The 15,788-nt window shown below is 45.0% G+C and overlaps 2 protein-coding genes across 2 annotated transcripts in view; both read right to left on the bottom strand.

Moving 5' to 3' along the window:
- dbndd1 (dysbindin domain containing 1) overlaps positions 1 to 15,788 on the bottom strand; it is a 60,252-nt gene that overhangs the window by 8,157 nt on the left and 36,307 nt on the right. The window lies entirely within an intron of this gene.
- LOC133634169 (uncharacterized protein K02A2.6-like) lies at positions 3,330 to 8,164 on the bottom strand. Its single transcript, XM_062027235.1, has one exon. It carries the CDS (start codon positions 7,781 to 7,783, stop codon positions 3,806 to 3,808), a length of 3,978 nt encoding a protein of 1,325 aa, XP_061883219.1. The 5' UTR covers positions 7,784 to 8,164; the 3' UTR covers positions 3,330 to 3,805.

Genomic DNA, 15,788 nt, shown 5'->3' with positions numbered 1-15,788 from the left:
CCAAAGGTCATATATGAAATGGTTTGCACTCAGTTATCAAGTGTTTTTTTTGTACAGTGAAAAAGATTTAAAGATAATGCCCCATTCTCCATTTAGCGTCTTCACACCAGCACAGCACTCCCAATGTTCATCTGCAGTGGATGATGTATACCGCCTGAAAAACCTGCTGCAGAGCAGACTAAAGTATATAACGCAGATGGCCCAACTGGAGGAGAAGTCACACTTCACAAGCAGCAGCGAGAAGTGCAATATCACACAGAAACAATAATAGTATATGTTTTTAAAAGAATGAAGATGTTTCAAGCAGGGTTCATTGTGTTAACAAGTGTTAGCCCCAAAATGAATAATCATGACAGCAGACAATAGATTCCAGAACAAAAATGTTCCTCTAGAAGGTGTTCTTTAGTGAATGTTCTGCTGCTGACAAAAGGTTTTCAAGCAGGGGTGTCAGACTCGTTTTTATTGAGGGGCCACATTGCAGTTATGGCTGCCCTCAGAGTATTGACTGTAACAGTGAATAACATACAAATATAAAAGTATAATCGTCTCAATACACAGTTTGCAAAAACAACTGTTTTGATTTTTGTATTTTTTATGAAGAGTGATGGATAACATGCTTTGAAATCCTAAGTCAAAGTGACAAGCAGATATTTAAGTATTCATTTTTGATAACTAAAAATAAGCTGAAAGCATCTTGTTGCATGATCATATAATATTAAAATGCAGATTACATGCAGTTGCTTGCAGTAAATGTTTTGTTACAGGGACAAGCAGTAGGAAATGGATGGAAGGATGGAATTGAAAGAACAAATACACTTAGCCAGAAAACGCTGTTTTATTTCCATTATTTTTTGCAGGCCACATATACGTCAACCACATAAAATGACATGGCGGGCCATTTAAAATGATGTGGCGGGCCACATACAGTAGGAAGGGGTTTCATATGGCCCCATTCTTAGTGGTTTACTGACACATGAAACGTGCCGAATTTGGGGCAATTTAGCTGCCAGTAGAGTTTTGAATACCTTAAAATGTGTTTTGTGGCAATTCCAACTTTGACCACAGCAGTCAAATGCTATTTGGAGTGGCACTTTCCATCATTTTCAACAGACTGCGTTGCAAAATGATTATTTAACCCCCCACCTTCATCCGGCGCGAGATCCACCCAGGAAGGGGCCCATATGAAGCCTCCCCACTGTAAAATGATGTGGTGGACCGCATACAATTTACACAGCAGCCCAAATGAAATGACATATCAAATCAGAATGCAGCCCATATTAAATGATGTGGTGGACCACAATAAAATACTGCGCTGAGCAGCAGTTTAAAAACATGGTGGGCCACATAAAATTGTATGGTATACAAAAAATAAAATAAATTGGCGGACCACATATGATGCGGACAACCACTTTAAATGACTTGCCGGGTCACAATAAAATGATGTAGTGGACTAGATCTGTTTTTAAAGGAAATATAAGTGTCACAATGTGAGTGTGAATGCTTGTTGAATGCATCACCAGCGCATTAGTAATATATTTCCTAAATAAAAATAACGATTGACATAAAAAAAAACAGAGCAGACACCAAAACGCATCAATTTAATTCATTTTAACCAGCCCCTTTAGTCATCCAGCAGCTATGAAATTATAAAAAAATAATTGCTGAACAGACGATATGTCTAAAACATTTTATTTCTGACCTTCCAAAAATTTTAACACACACACAGAGCATTCTCATCTGTCCATTGTCTGTCTTTGCAGCGTAAGAACTGATCCTGCAGCCGTGTCTGGAACTGTGTCAGTTTGCACGTCCTTCTGACACGTGCAAAATAAAACGCAAAATAGTGATGATTGTTGATGACTCATATTGCACGTGCTAAATAGTTATAGTTGCATTTTCTCCCAGTTTTGTGGGCGTTTTGATGAATAGCATATATTTGTACATTAATGAAGACAGAGACGGAAAATGGATGGCACGCCTTATTCTGCTCATTTAACAGACGTTTAGTAGATCAGCTTTGCGTGTGCTGTCAGGTTTGCACGTGTTTTAGTATACGCACACCTTTAGTAAATCGGGCCTTTTGTGTGCCTGTAGGAGTAAGACTATTTGTTTCGCTTTCTTCTGTCATTTTCATCTAAAAGCTCATTCCAAAAATTTTAATTGATGGTATGAAATATTTGGAGCTGAACTATCACTCAGTTTGCAAGAGCACTCAGTAAAGCACAGACCTCCGCCAAATGAATGGCAGAAATGCAAACATTGCTTTTACGCTTTGCAAACTGCAGTTGATAATGTTCCACACCAGGCCTGCAGGTGGTATTAGTCATTTTTTGAAATGCTTGCTGTGTACCATTGATTTGTTTTCACAATGATAACTAACACTTTGGCGCTGCATAAGATTGCCCATGCCTCACCTGTTCCCTGTGTCACATTGGTGTCATTTTCATCAAGAAACAATAACATGTTTGAACTATATCCGCACACACACTCTATACTCTATTTGAGGACATTATCTGGGAGTGTTGGCTGGCATAAAATTCTGGTGAGCTTTCTGGTTGGCAACAACATGAGCAAGTTCACCGTTTGCATGCAGGATGAGGCACCCTGGTCATGAATAAAACATGGAGGACAATGTTGCCTTCTTTGGAAAAGCGTCAAAGGTATTTTCATGCACTCGCTGCCGTGAAATACAAGCAGGATGGACTCTCATGTGCCTTTTTCAATTATGCATACATGCATGAAGCCAAGAGGACAGTTTCACTTCTTTGCTTTTAAATGTGAGAGTATTTCCAGTTACTCCACTGATGGCTATAAGACAAATCCTTTTTAATAATACAAATTATAAATATTCAAGAGGGTAGGGTGGCCGTGTACTGTGTCACCTCCAATGCCAGCTGGTGTCAAAGTGCCCTTGAGCCACACCGGGCCAGAATCACTAATTGGTCCTGATGCTGATGACTTTTTGGTGCATTTAAGTATAGAAAGTATCGCCAATGACCTTGTCCTTGCCTTTTTTGTAAGTGCAGTGTTACCTCAGTTTTTATACGCCCTATTATTAGTATGATTGTGTCTCGACCGAAAATTATCGCCAAAAATATGTCAAGCTTTTCATGTTTTTGTATGATCAAACACACATTGTTGACTTAGGGCCTGATCTGCTAAGATCTAAAACCATGTGCTAAACAGCATGTGCAACCTATACAATTTTACTATCAGTGGGCGTGTTGCGTGTGATCTATTAAGACTATGTGTATAAATGAAAAGTGGTGCATACTGCCCTATTTTAAATGAAGTTTTTGCATGTACTACTGGCATGACTTGCTGTTATGTCTTCCTATAACAATGATGCAGCAGGCACAGATAGATCGTTAACCTTTTATTGTAGCTTACTACTCCGAACATACAGCCGTGTTCCCGCTCTCCAGGAGTATAGTATTGTGATGACAACATTACCCATAATTCCCCGCGTCCCTCACAACTACGGCAGCCCTAGTAGCTCCAAATACATAACATCTCCTCCCCTCTTACAACAGATGTCCCTTTTAGAAAACAACAGAAATAATCAGCTACTATTTCAAAGAACGTAAACATACACATTCAACTTATTTCTGGTATCTAAGATTATCTCAACACGTGACTTAACACAACCAACTAAATGTCACAACCTTATCTTTTTCTTTAAACCACACCTAACAGGTATATGTTTTAACTCTAACTCAGGGATGAGGGTAGACTGCCTCTATCCCTCAACTGATCCCAAGGGGATTATTCTGCCCCTGATGGTCTGGGATAGTTGCTAACTATTCTAAAGACTCAAGCGTGTAGGGGGTCGCCGCTCTCTTTTAGGATACCTGCTCTCTGCAGGGGCATCAGTCTTATTGTCCACTGACGGAAAACCGTCTTTAGGGCTCAACTGCACATGTGTCTCAGTCTCATCTGGAGTCACACTTGCAGCTGGAACAGATGTATCTGGCACTGGATGTCTTACTTGGGTGTGGAGAGGAACTGAAGGGTTGGTCACTGCATCTGTCTGATCTTTCGAGGACAGCTCTGCTGACACTGGTGACGCAGACAGGAGCTGATCAGCATGTCTCCTCCAGACACTGTCACCTGTCTGAACGGAGTAGGAGACTGGTCCAGTCTGAGCAAGGATAGTAGCAGGAACCCATTTAGGTTCTCCACTGTAGTTCCTCGCTAACACAGTCTCGCCTGCTGTGAAGACTCTGTTCTTCGCCTGTCGTTCCCTGCGTTGTATCTGTTTTTCCTGTTGGCCTCGAACTGTGTCTTTTACTGCTGAGGGCTTCAACAGGTCGAAGGTCGTACGCAGGTCTCTCTTGAACATTAGGCTTGCAGGAGATGCCTTTGTAGTGCTGTGAGGAGTGTTTCTGTAGTTCAGCAGAAAAGTATGTAGTCTTTGGTGTAATGTTCCTTGTCCTTGTGATGCTTTCAGTGCACGTTTCAGAGTCTGAACGAACCTTTCAGCAAGGCCATTTGTGGCAGGATGGTAAGGAGCTGAGGTGACATGCTGCACTCCATTTGCTTGTAGAAATGCAGACATTTCATGCGACACCAGCTGAGGTCCGTTGTCAGAGACTAACTGAACCGGAGATCCAAACCGACAGAACATCTCTCCTAGCCTTTCGATGGTCCTTTCTGTGGTGGTAGATCTCATTATCGCCACCTCAGGCCATTTGCTGTGTGCGTCAATAGCAACCAGAAACATTCTGTCTTCCACTGGCCCTGCGAAGTCAATGTGGACCCGCTGCCATGGTTCTTGGGGATATTCCCACGGATGCAGGGGAGCTAATGGTGGGTTATTTCTGGTTTTGTGGCAAGCTGAACAAGATGTAGCCATTTCCTCGATTTGTTTGTCCATGCCTGGCCACCAAAAATAGCTTCTCGCTATTTCTTTCATCTTGACTATTCCACTATGTCCTGCATGAAGCTGTTGCAACATTTTTTCTCGAAGTGACAGTGGAATGATCACTCGCCTCCCCCATAGCAGGCATCCCGACTGGACAGAAAGCTCCAACCTCCTTCCCATATAAGGTTTCAGGCGCACAGTGTCACCAGCAGGTCGACCTTTAACAACAATGTCCATGACCTCTGACAGCTCTGGGTCGTTGCGAGTCACTTTTTTGATCTGCACTGCTGAAACAGGTGCCTTTTCCACCTCTCTAAAGTAAAAAATGTCCTCCGTTTTTGAATCGGGCTTTGTGACTGGAAGAGGAAGTCTGGATAACCCGTCAGCGTTGCAATGGGAGTCTGACTTACGATATTTGATGTCGTAAGCGTGAGCAGATAGCAGCAGAGCCCACCTCTGCAGTCTTGATGCAGCGAGAGATGGTATCCCAGTGTGTGGTCCCAGGATGGTCGTGAGAGGTCGATGGTCCGTTAGGAGAGTGAACTTCCTCCCATATAAATACTGGTGGAATTTCCTCACCCCGAAAACAATGCTCAGTGCCTCTCTTTCTATTTGAGCATAGTTGGACTCTGCCTTGTTCAACGTTCTGGAGGCGAAAGCGATCGGTTTTTCCTCACCATTTGGCAGTATGTGAGATAACACTGCCCCCACTCCATATGGGGATGCATCACAAGCTAGCTGAATTTGGAGTGATGGGTTGAAGTGAGTCAGCACCTCTGATGTGGTTAACGCCCCCTTGGCTTTCTCAAAAGCCTCCTGACAGCTGGCTGTCCATTTCCATGTCTTGTCCTGGCGTAACAACTCATGCAGTGGCTGTAGCAGTGATGCTAGATTAGGAATAAAACGTCCGTAATAGTTCAATAATCCTAAAAAGGATCGCAGCTGGCTGATGTTTTGAGGTGGAGGTGCCTCCACGATGGCTGTGATTTTGGATGGTGCTGTATGAAGTCCTTTAGCATCAATCACATGTCCAAGGTATTCCACAGATGATTGAAAGAAATCACATTTTTCTTTGCGAACTCTTAGTCCATACTCTCTCAATCTTTGAAGTGTAGCATCCAAGTTATGCAGGTGATCTTCATCATTTGCTCCTGTACACAGGATGTCATCCAAATAGCACTGCACTCCTGCTAGACCACAGAGTATCTGGTCCATAGCTCGCTGGAACAGAGCCGGGGCAGAAGTGATACCAAAAGGCAGTCTGCAGTATCTGAAAAGCCCTTTGTGTGTGTTAATAGTCAGCATCTCACGTGACTGTTCATCCACCTGCATCTGCAGGTACGCCTGATTGAGATCTATTTTGCTGAACTTTTGACCTCCACTCAGCCCAGCAAATAAGTCATCGATCAGGGGAAGTGGGTACTGTTCTGCTATTAAGGCAGGGTTGACTGTCACCTTAAAGTCTCCACATGTCCGGATTCCACCATTTTTCTTTTGCACTGGAACGATGGGTGTAGCCCACTCACTAGTCGTTACAGGCTCCAAGACTCCATTTTTGACCAAAGCATCCAAATCAGTTTCCACCTTTGATCTGATGGCGTACGGCACTGGTCTCGCTCTCAAAAACACAGGTTTAGTGTCAGGTTTGACATGTAGCTTTACTGTAATATTTTCCATGCAGCCCAGTTCATCACGAAAGACCTCTTTATGCTTTTCCAGTATCATCTGAAGCTGTGTAGAACTGTCTGACATTTTTCTCACCTCTTGCCAGTTGAGATGGATCGCCTTTAACCACACCCGACCCATTATGGCGGCGTAGTCTCCCTGGGTGATGTAGACTGGAAGTCTCACAGTCTGATCGTTACACTGCACCAGTACATCGGTCATTCCTTTCATGTGCACCGTGTGTCCAGTGTATGCTCTGAAAACAGTGTCTGCAGGACGTAGAGGGAGATGTCTCATGTGTTTCCTGTAGATTTTATAAGACACTAATGATGCCCTCGATCCAGTGTCTATTTGCATCTTTATGGAATGTCCTTCCAACTTGGCTTTGGCCCAGAAACCATCCGAGCTCTCACCCACATTCATTACCCGTATTGTATTCACTGTGGTAGACATGTCCTCCTCAGAAGAATCACTGTTACTCTCCTTTTCATATTTGACTGTGTGAACCTGTCTTTTCTTCTTGTAATGTGCACTTTTCACTTTATTTCCAGTCTTTGAGCCATCCTCTTTGCTCTTTTTATATCTGCACGCCCGCTCCACATGGCCTCTTTTCCCACATTTATGGCAATCCATATCCTTGCACCAACATGCAGATGCAAGATGGCCAGATTTACCACAGCGAAAGCATGGCCCTTGCACATCTTGGTTGATGCTGAGTTTGTGCACTTTCACATGCAGCTGCTGTGCTTCTCTAGATGCCATTTCCATAGACACACTTATATTAATGGCCTTTTCAAGAGTCAGATCACTTTCTGTAAGCAATCTTTTTTGTGCTGCTTCATTTGCCAGTCCACATACAAGCCTGTCTCTTAACGCATCACTCAGTGTGTCACCAAACTCACAGTGTTCGGCCAGTTTACGTAAAGCTGCCATGAACATGGTGACAGACTCACCCTCTTCCTGATGTCGCCGGTGAAATCTGAATCTTTCGGCGATTACCAGAGGTTTGGGGGAGAAATGTTTGGTCAAAATGTCCACAATGTTTTTATACGTTTTACTCCCTGGTTTCTCTGGCTGTAGGATGCTCCGAAGCAGGGTAAATGTCTTCGGGCCGATCACACTCAGAAAAGTAGGTACGATCTTGCCATCATCAATTCCATTTGCTGCGACAAAATAGTCAAAGCGCTCCGTGTATGAGCTCCATTGCTCGACATTCTCATCAAAGGGGCCAATCGAGCCGATAACTCCAGCCATCTTACTGGTCGTCTTACCGCTAATGGCGCTCCGTTTTTGACTTTGGTCGGTGTCGCTGGTCTCCGGTCCCCTCTTCTCTCAGCAGGAATAGTCGGAATGCCGGCGGACACCTGCGCTAGCATTAGCGTTAGCTCGGGGCTCCCGTGAGACAAGGAAAACTCTCCTCTTCTTAACACTGACAACACGCGTCGGTTCACTCGTCCTCGTCGCCACTTTTGTTATGTCTTCCTATAACAATGATGCAGCAGGCACAGATAGATCGTTAACCTTTTATTGTAGCTTACTACTCCGAACATACAGCCGTGTTCCCGCTCTCCAGGAGTATAGTATTGTGATGACAACATTACCCATAATTCCCCGCGTCCCTCACAACTACGGCAGCCCTAGTAGCTCCAAATACATAACACTTGCCTTCCACACACATCTGCTCTCCAACATGTGTGCGATGTTGTTGAACTAACAGCACACATCTATAATCTGTACCACCTGTAATGATCCAAACGCAAGAAAATGCTTGTTGAAAGACGTCTTTTCATATAGGAGATATACAGTATTTTTCTGACCATAGGGTGCACCGGATTATAAGGCGCACTGCCGATGAGCGGGGTTTATTCAGGTCTATTTTCATACAAAAGGCGCACCGGATTTTTTTTTTTCTACATTTAAAACACTTCCTTGTGGTCTAATGTAATTGTGGTTCTTTGGTCAAAATGTTGCATAGATTATGTTTCACAGACCATCTTCAAGCCGCTTTCCGACTGTCTCTTCAGGATGCACCATTTTGTGGGCTCCTTCTCCCCGTCATCTTTTTTGTACTGGTTGTTTTTAGCGCTTCCATAGCAAGTCTAATTGCAGATATAAGTTAGAACTGTATGCTACTTTATATTAGACATGGCAACAGCAGAGAATGAATGCCCCACAACAAGAGGATAGAGAAAAATAAAGAGCTTATTGACTAAGGCTTTGGCGCAGACTACACCAACGAACGTGTGCAATTTTTGGGACCTTTGCAGATTCCAAATAAACAACAGCAGGTACCAATAAGTAAGAAAGGTTGTTTTTTGCATAATATTGGTAAATACAAACACCAGATAATGTCTCCTGGTAGGTGCCATTTTGGGTTCCTTATACACGCACCATAATAAGTGTATTATGGTGTACCAAAATCATACTAAAAAATACAAAAACATTTAGACAGATTTTTGAGGGCAATGTGTAATGTTCTTTGTTCCTAATGAAACATAAACGTTTTGATGTGACTTGCTTGAAGCTACTTGCTCGAGTCATTCATTGAACAGGCGTCAACTTGCAGTCCACACGTATCTCTTATGTGTGACCCCTATCTACATGTCACACTTACTACACGTACATGTAACGAATACAATTTCTTAGAGGTCAGTAAGCACAACTACTATGATGATGTACATTGGGCGCACTGTCGATTTTTAAGAAAATTTAAGGATTTTGAGTGCGCCTTATTGTCCGAAAAAACGGTATTACAACAATATATTTACTAAACTAAAAAACTAACAGCATTTGAAAAAAAAACCTGCCGGCCGACACCAAAATGCATTAATTTAATTTGCAGGAACTGTAAAATTATTAAATGATATTACTTAATAGACGACATGGCTAATATTTATTTATGACAGTCCAAATATGTTGACACACATGGACAGAGGATTGTCTATCCATCGTTTGTCTTTGCAGCATGAGCACAGCCATGCACATAACTGTGTCAGTTTGCAGATACTTTTCAGACGTGCTAATTAAAGACGCAAAATAGTGCCTGCAGAACAGTGATCAGTCTTGATCAATCACATTGTGCGTGCTGAAGGATTATATTTGCGTTGAATTGCAATATTGTAAGTGTTCTGATGATCAGCATATGTTTTGTATGTTCATGAAGACAGACACTTCAAATGGAAGAGACTCAAAGAGACACAAGTAGCTCATCCTGTCACGACTTCGCAAACATTTGTACTGTACAGTACTGTTAACATCAGGACCTTGAGATGCTTCTTAAAAAGACACCTCTTGGTTGCCGTGGCGTGTTTCGTGTCGTTGTCATGCTGGAAGACCCAGTCAAGACCCATCTTCACTGCTCTTACTGAGGGAAGGAGATTGTTGGCCAAGATTTCACGATACATTCTCCCCTCAATACGATGCAATTGTCGTGTCCCCTTTGCAGAAAAAGCATCCCCAAAGAATGATGTTGGCGCCTTTGTGCTTCACAGTTGGGATGGTGTTCTTGGGATTGTTTTTATCCTTCTTATTCCTCCAAACACGGCAGATGGAGTTCAGACCAAAAAGCTCAAATTCTGTCTCATCCGACTACCTGACCTTCTCCCATTCCTCCTCTAGATCATCCAAATGATCATTGGCAAACTTCAATTAGACCTTGACATGCGCTGGCTTGAGCAAGGGGGACCTTGCGTGTGCAGGTGTTGAAGAGTACATGCTTTGTAAGTGGGAAATCGTGCAAAATCCGCAGTGCATCAAATACTTCTCCTCACTGTACCAAAATACAACATCTATATAACAGGTCCTGACATCTTGTCTGTCCCTCACTCCAGACTCACAAATAGAGGAGACAGAGCCTTTTCTGTGGCTGCCCCCAAATTATGGAACAATCTGCCTCTGCACATTAGGGCTGCACAAACACTGTGCCCTGTGCAGCACTTTGGTCAACTTCAATTGTTGTTAAGTGCTGTGCAAATAAAGTCTGACTTGACTTGACCCGGGCAGATGTAGCTTGTTAGCTTTGGCAGGCAGTCCTATCTAGGAGAAGGAAAACTCAGAACAAGAAACCCGGACCTTCGAGGAAGGTTGGGCGTGAGGTCAGCACCGTCACCTCGTAAAAACTACAGAAGCTACAAAAACGACTACCCAAGAAACTCCAGTCCTGGGAGAGGAAGGTCCTGGAAATATGACGCGCTGGAGCCAAAACCGAAGGGGAGCTTCAGTGCCCACAACCCTTCTGTTGTCTAGGGCACCCACCACCATTGGTGCATGGAACTATAAGACCATGTACGAGGCAGGGAAGGCAGTGCAAGTGTCAGCCGAGATGTGCAGATCATCATCCTGCTTGGACTGAGCGAGACGAGATGGCTGCAAGCCGGACAAACAAGACTGGCTACGGGAGACATCTTGTTGTACTCAGGACACAAAGACGAAAACGCAGAACACACAGAGAACGTAGCAATCATGCTTTCAAGTACAGCTCAGAAAGCCTTAATTGGATGGCAAGCACATGGCTCAAGAATGATTACGGCAAGTTTTAGGACTAAGAAGAAGAACATCAAAAATGAATATGATCCAGTAATACGCACCTACAAATGATCATGAAGAAAAATCCAAATAATAATTCTACAACAGACTACAAGCAGTCCTAAACAACATGAAGGACAAAGACATGAACATTTAATGCAAAAGTGGGATCAGACAACAGAGGGTACGAGGAAGTGGTTGGACAGCACGCTCTCGGAGAGATGAATGAGAATGGAGAGAAAGTTGCAGACCTATGCGGAATAAACAACAACGTCATCGGGGGCAGCATCTTCGCCCGCAAGAGGATATACAAAGACACTTAGGTAGGTCAAGGTCAAGAAAGGAGACCTTAGCAACTGCGAGAACTATGGAGGCATTACGCTCCTGATAGAGAGGATGAGGACTTCAGACTCCGAGATCACCAGGCGGGCTTCAAGCGAGACAGATCATGCATCGACCAGATCACATCATTGTCAAGCAATCCCTTGAGTGGAACTCCCCTTTGTACGTCAACTTTGTAATTTCCTCAAGGCCTGTAACAGCCTGACACGTTGTGGCAACTCCTCCGGCACTACAGGATCCAAGCTAAACTGACCCGACTCATCCAGAAATCCTACGAGGGAATGTCCTGCCAGGTCGTCTACAGAGGCCAGCTGACCAGACGCTTTGACATGAAAACTGGTGTACGTTAAGGATGCCTCTTATCACCGTTTCTGTTACTCCTCACCCTCGACTGGGTGATGAAGCACACGACGAATAGAAAGAAGAACGGCATCCAGTGGACCCGCTGGTCACAGCTAGACGACCTGGACTTTGCCGACATCTTTGCCCGTCTCGCATCAGATGACGGAAAAAATGTCAAATCGAGCCTATTTCGCTTTGCAAATTGGCATCCACATCCACCCCCTGTAGACCAAGATCCTGAAGATCAACTCTACCAGCACAGAGCCAGTGAAGCTTAGCAACAACAACCTGGAAGAAGTGTAAACCTTCACATATCTAGGCAGTATGGTGAACCAACAGGGAGAAACGGACACGGACGTGAAAACCCGCATTGGAAAGGCAAGGGCATCCTTCATCACCCTCAGAGACATCTGGAGATCCCACCTCATCACAATGCGCACCAAGATTCGCCTGTTCAACTCGAACAACAAATCTGTCTAACTGTACGGATATGAAACATGGCGATCAACAAACAACACCACCAAGAGAGTACAGACCTTCATCAATTTCTGTCTAAGAAGGATCCTCAACATCTACTGGCTGGAAACCTTCAGCCACACAGATCTCTGGCAAAGAACAAACCATGCACCAGTGATTCCCTATGCTTATTGAAAGACATTTAGCTGTTAACTTTGCTCAAATAAAAATGCTGCAGGACTGCTTGTATCGGAGCTTATATCGGAAGTTTTATTTGCAAGATTATTGTTGTACTTGTTTTTCTGTTGATATCGGATCGGTACACCTCCATTTGATGTAGAGTATATATATATTGCTATTCCTTATAAAGTATATTTGCTTATACTAAGAGGAATCAGTTGTCAATTTCAGAGTCCTGATGACATACAAAGCAATACCATCCCATAGACAAGCCATTGCAAGGTATTATGATACTTTTCCCCTCTAAACCAGGGGTGTCAAACTCGTTTTCATTGAGAGCCACACCGCAGTATGGCTGTCCTCAGAAGACCGCTTGTAACCGTGAATAATTTATGAATATAAATGTAAAGGGATTCACCTGGCAGTTCAGTCGCTTATTTTTACCGTAATATTTACAGTTGTTTTTTTTTACAGCATATTACTGTAAATACAAAAACGGCACTATAGTTTCATTATGGTTAAATTCTGGCAAATAATCTGCCAGATTTACCATAAAATCTATTGTCATTTTTGTAGGGTACAATTTGATGGATAACTTGCTTTGAAATTACAAGTCAAGCAGATGTTATTTTCATTTTAACTAACAAAAAGTTTTAAATATATGATGGTATTATATTTATTGCATTAAGTAGTGTTAAAGTTTAAAAAATATACAATAGCATGCAATGCGTTTTGTCTGTCAAAATGCAAAGAACAAATACCATTTATAAGAAAAGATAAAGCACTTTACTGACACATATTTTAAGGCTTTTGCAGGCCACATTAAATTATTTGGCAGGTCAGATCCGGCCCCTGGGCTTTGGGCTTGACTCCGCAGTGAGTCTTAAACTGTAGCCCATCTAGTGGTACACGATAGAAGTCTGTAAATATGAACTGTGGAGGGTCATTGTTGATGATGTTTGTGCATTGTGTGTAATGTGCCAAAAATATTAAATATTAGGGATGTAACGGTATTATAGATACCATGGTATTGCAATTTTAAAGTCTTTACAATGATGCTGTGACGTGTGACGGTATCAAACAAAAACTTGGTGTGTAGTTTTTTTTCTGGCGCTTTAGCTAGACTACAATACATCTCCTATGTTCTTTTTGTGCAGTGCGAGAGCCGCGTACACAGCTGTGTGTGGAACACCATAGACAGGAAGTGAAGTGTGTTCGTAGTAGATAAGAGGAATTGTTTTTTGGACATTTCCTCAAAAAATAATCAAAATCCAATCCATCCATAACTTTTTGAGATATGTTGTTATCAGACACACAAACAAACCCTGGCCAAAACATAACCTCTTTGGCGGAGGTAAGAAAATCTGCGTTCTGCAAAGCAAAGCACCCCACTTTCATCACAGTCCAGCCAGTCACCGCGCACCGCAAGGAGGAAAATTAACAACAAAAAAAAACTGTACACTTCGGGAAATATAAGTAAAATGAAAAACTACTTTATTAATCCTCAATCCAAACTACTTGATTAATCCTCAATCCAGCCATGTATTTTCTACTGCTTGTCTCTCTCAAGAGAAAATATATTTTGTATGTTACCATGATGGCAACACTAAATTGGCCCTAGTGTGTGAGTGTGAATGTTGTCTGTCTATCTGTCACGTGAGGGTCGCATATTTGTGCGGGATCGTTCCTCCAGTGCAAGACGAACACTCCGGACAAAAACGTGAAGGTAAGAGATGGTTTAATTAATATAAATCATAGCCAAACAGAAAAACAAGCAAAAGAAAAGCGTGCCGAACGCACGGGAAGCTAAGGCTAGCACTTAGCACAAGAGTCGGGAACATGAATACAGAAAACGTGACTGATGTTTACCGCAAACAAGGAGAACAGCCCAAGTGAACAAAAAGGCAGGTTTAAATAGTGTCAGTGATGGCAAACAGGTGCGCGTCGGGAACACAAGTGGCAGGTGAAAATAATAAGTAACCATGGTGACGAAACAAACTCACAGGTGCACAAGCAATAACAAAAGGAGTCCAAAACTAACAGAAAACACAAAAACATGATCCGGCCCACGGATCATGACAGTACCCCCTCCTCAAGGACAGATACAAGATGTCCAAAAAACAAAAAAAACAAGCAGGGTCAAAAGTCACGGGCGGGCGGAGGGAGGACTTGGAGGTGGGTCGCCAAGCCAAGTGTCCCCGAATCCACCGAGGCAAAGTCAAGTGGCGGCGGCGAGTGGAACGCCGCTGCAGCCGGCGAGGAGGGCGACCAGGGAATGGCCACATTCGTGGCCGACGGGGAGGTGGGCGCACTTGGTGAGGCGGACGACCACGGAGCGGCCACATCCGTGGTCGACGGGGACGTGGGCGCGTCGGCGCCGTCATGGCAGGCTTGGACGCAGTGGACAAGGCAGGCGTGGTAGCAGGTACAGGCGGCGAGACAGGCGTGGTAGCAGGTACAGGCGGCGAGACAGGCGTGGTAGCAGGTACAGGCGGCGAGTCAGGCGTGGTAGCAGGTTCAGGCGGCGAGTCAGGCGTGGTAGCAGGTTCAGGCGGCGAGTCAGGCGTGGTAGCAGGTTCAGGCGGCGAGTCAGGCGTGGTAGCAGGTATAGGCGGCGAGTCAGGCGTGGTAGCAGGTACAGGCGGCGAGTCAGGTGTGGTAGCAGGTTCAGGCGGCGAGTCAGGCGTGGTAGCAGGTTCAGGCGGCGAGTCAGGCGTGGTAGCAGGTTCAGGCGGCGAGTCAGGCGTGGTAGCAGGTTCAGGCGGCGAGTCAGGCGTGGTAGCAGGTTCAGGCGGCGAGTCAGGCGTGGTAGCAGGTTCAGGCGGCGAGTCAAGCGTGGTTGCAGGAGCAGGTACCGGTGTCTGGCGTGGAGCAGGTACCGGTGTCTGGCGAGGAGCGGGTACCGGTGTCTGGCGAGGAGCAGGTACCGGTGCCTGCTGGGGTGCAGGTGCCTGCCGGGGTGCAGGAGCAGGTGTCAGCCGAGGTGCAGGTGCCAGCCGAGGAGCCGGCGCAGGTGCCAGCCAAGGAGCAGGCGCGGGTGCCAGCCGAGGAGCAGGCGCGGGTGCCAGCCGAGGAGCAGGCGCGGGTGCCAGCCGAGGAGCAGGCGCGGGTGCCAGCCGAGGAGCAGGCGCAGGTGCCAGCCGAGGAGCAGGCGCAGGTACCAGCCGAGGAGCAGGCAAAGGTGCCAGCCGAGGAGCAGGCACAGGTGCCAGCCGAGGAGCAGGTACAGGTGTCAGAGATGGTGGCGTCTGCAGGCCCACCGGAGATGATGGTGGTGTCTGCAGGCCCACCCGGGCAGCGGTTAGCCATGAGCATGGCGGAGGTGGTCTAGCCAGCGGTAGCGGCTTAGCATGCCGAAGGACTGGTGGTGGAGGACGGGCTGGAGGTTGCGGCTTGGCAGGCCGAAAGACTGGTG

The sequence above is a fragment of the Entelurus aequoreus genome, linkage group LG02 (assembly GCF_033978785.1).
Source record: "Entelurus aequoreus isolate RoL-2023_Sb linkage group LG02, RoL_Eaeq_v1.1, whole genome shotgun sequence".
NCBI classification, from domain to species: domain Eukaryota; kingdom Metazoa; phylum Chordata; class Actinopteri; order Syngnathiformes; family Syngnathidae; genus Entelurus; species Entelurus aequoreus.
This window is presented reverse-complemented; position numbering and strand designations above follow the sequence as displayed.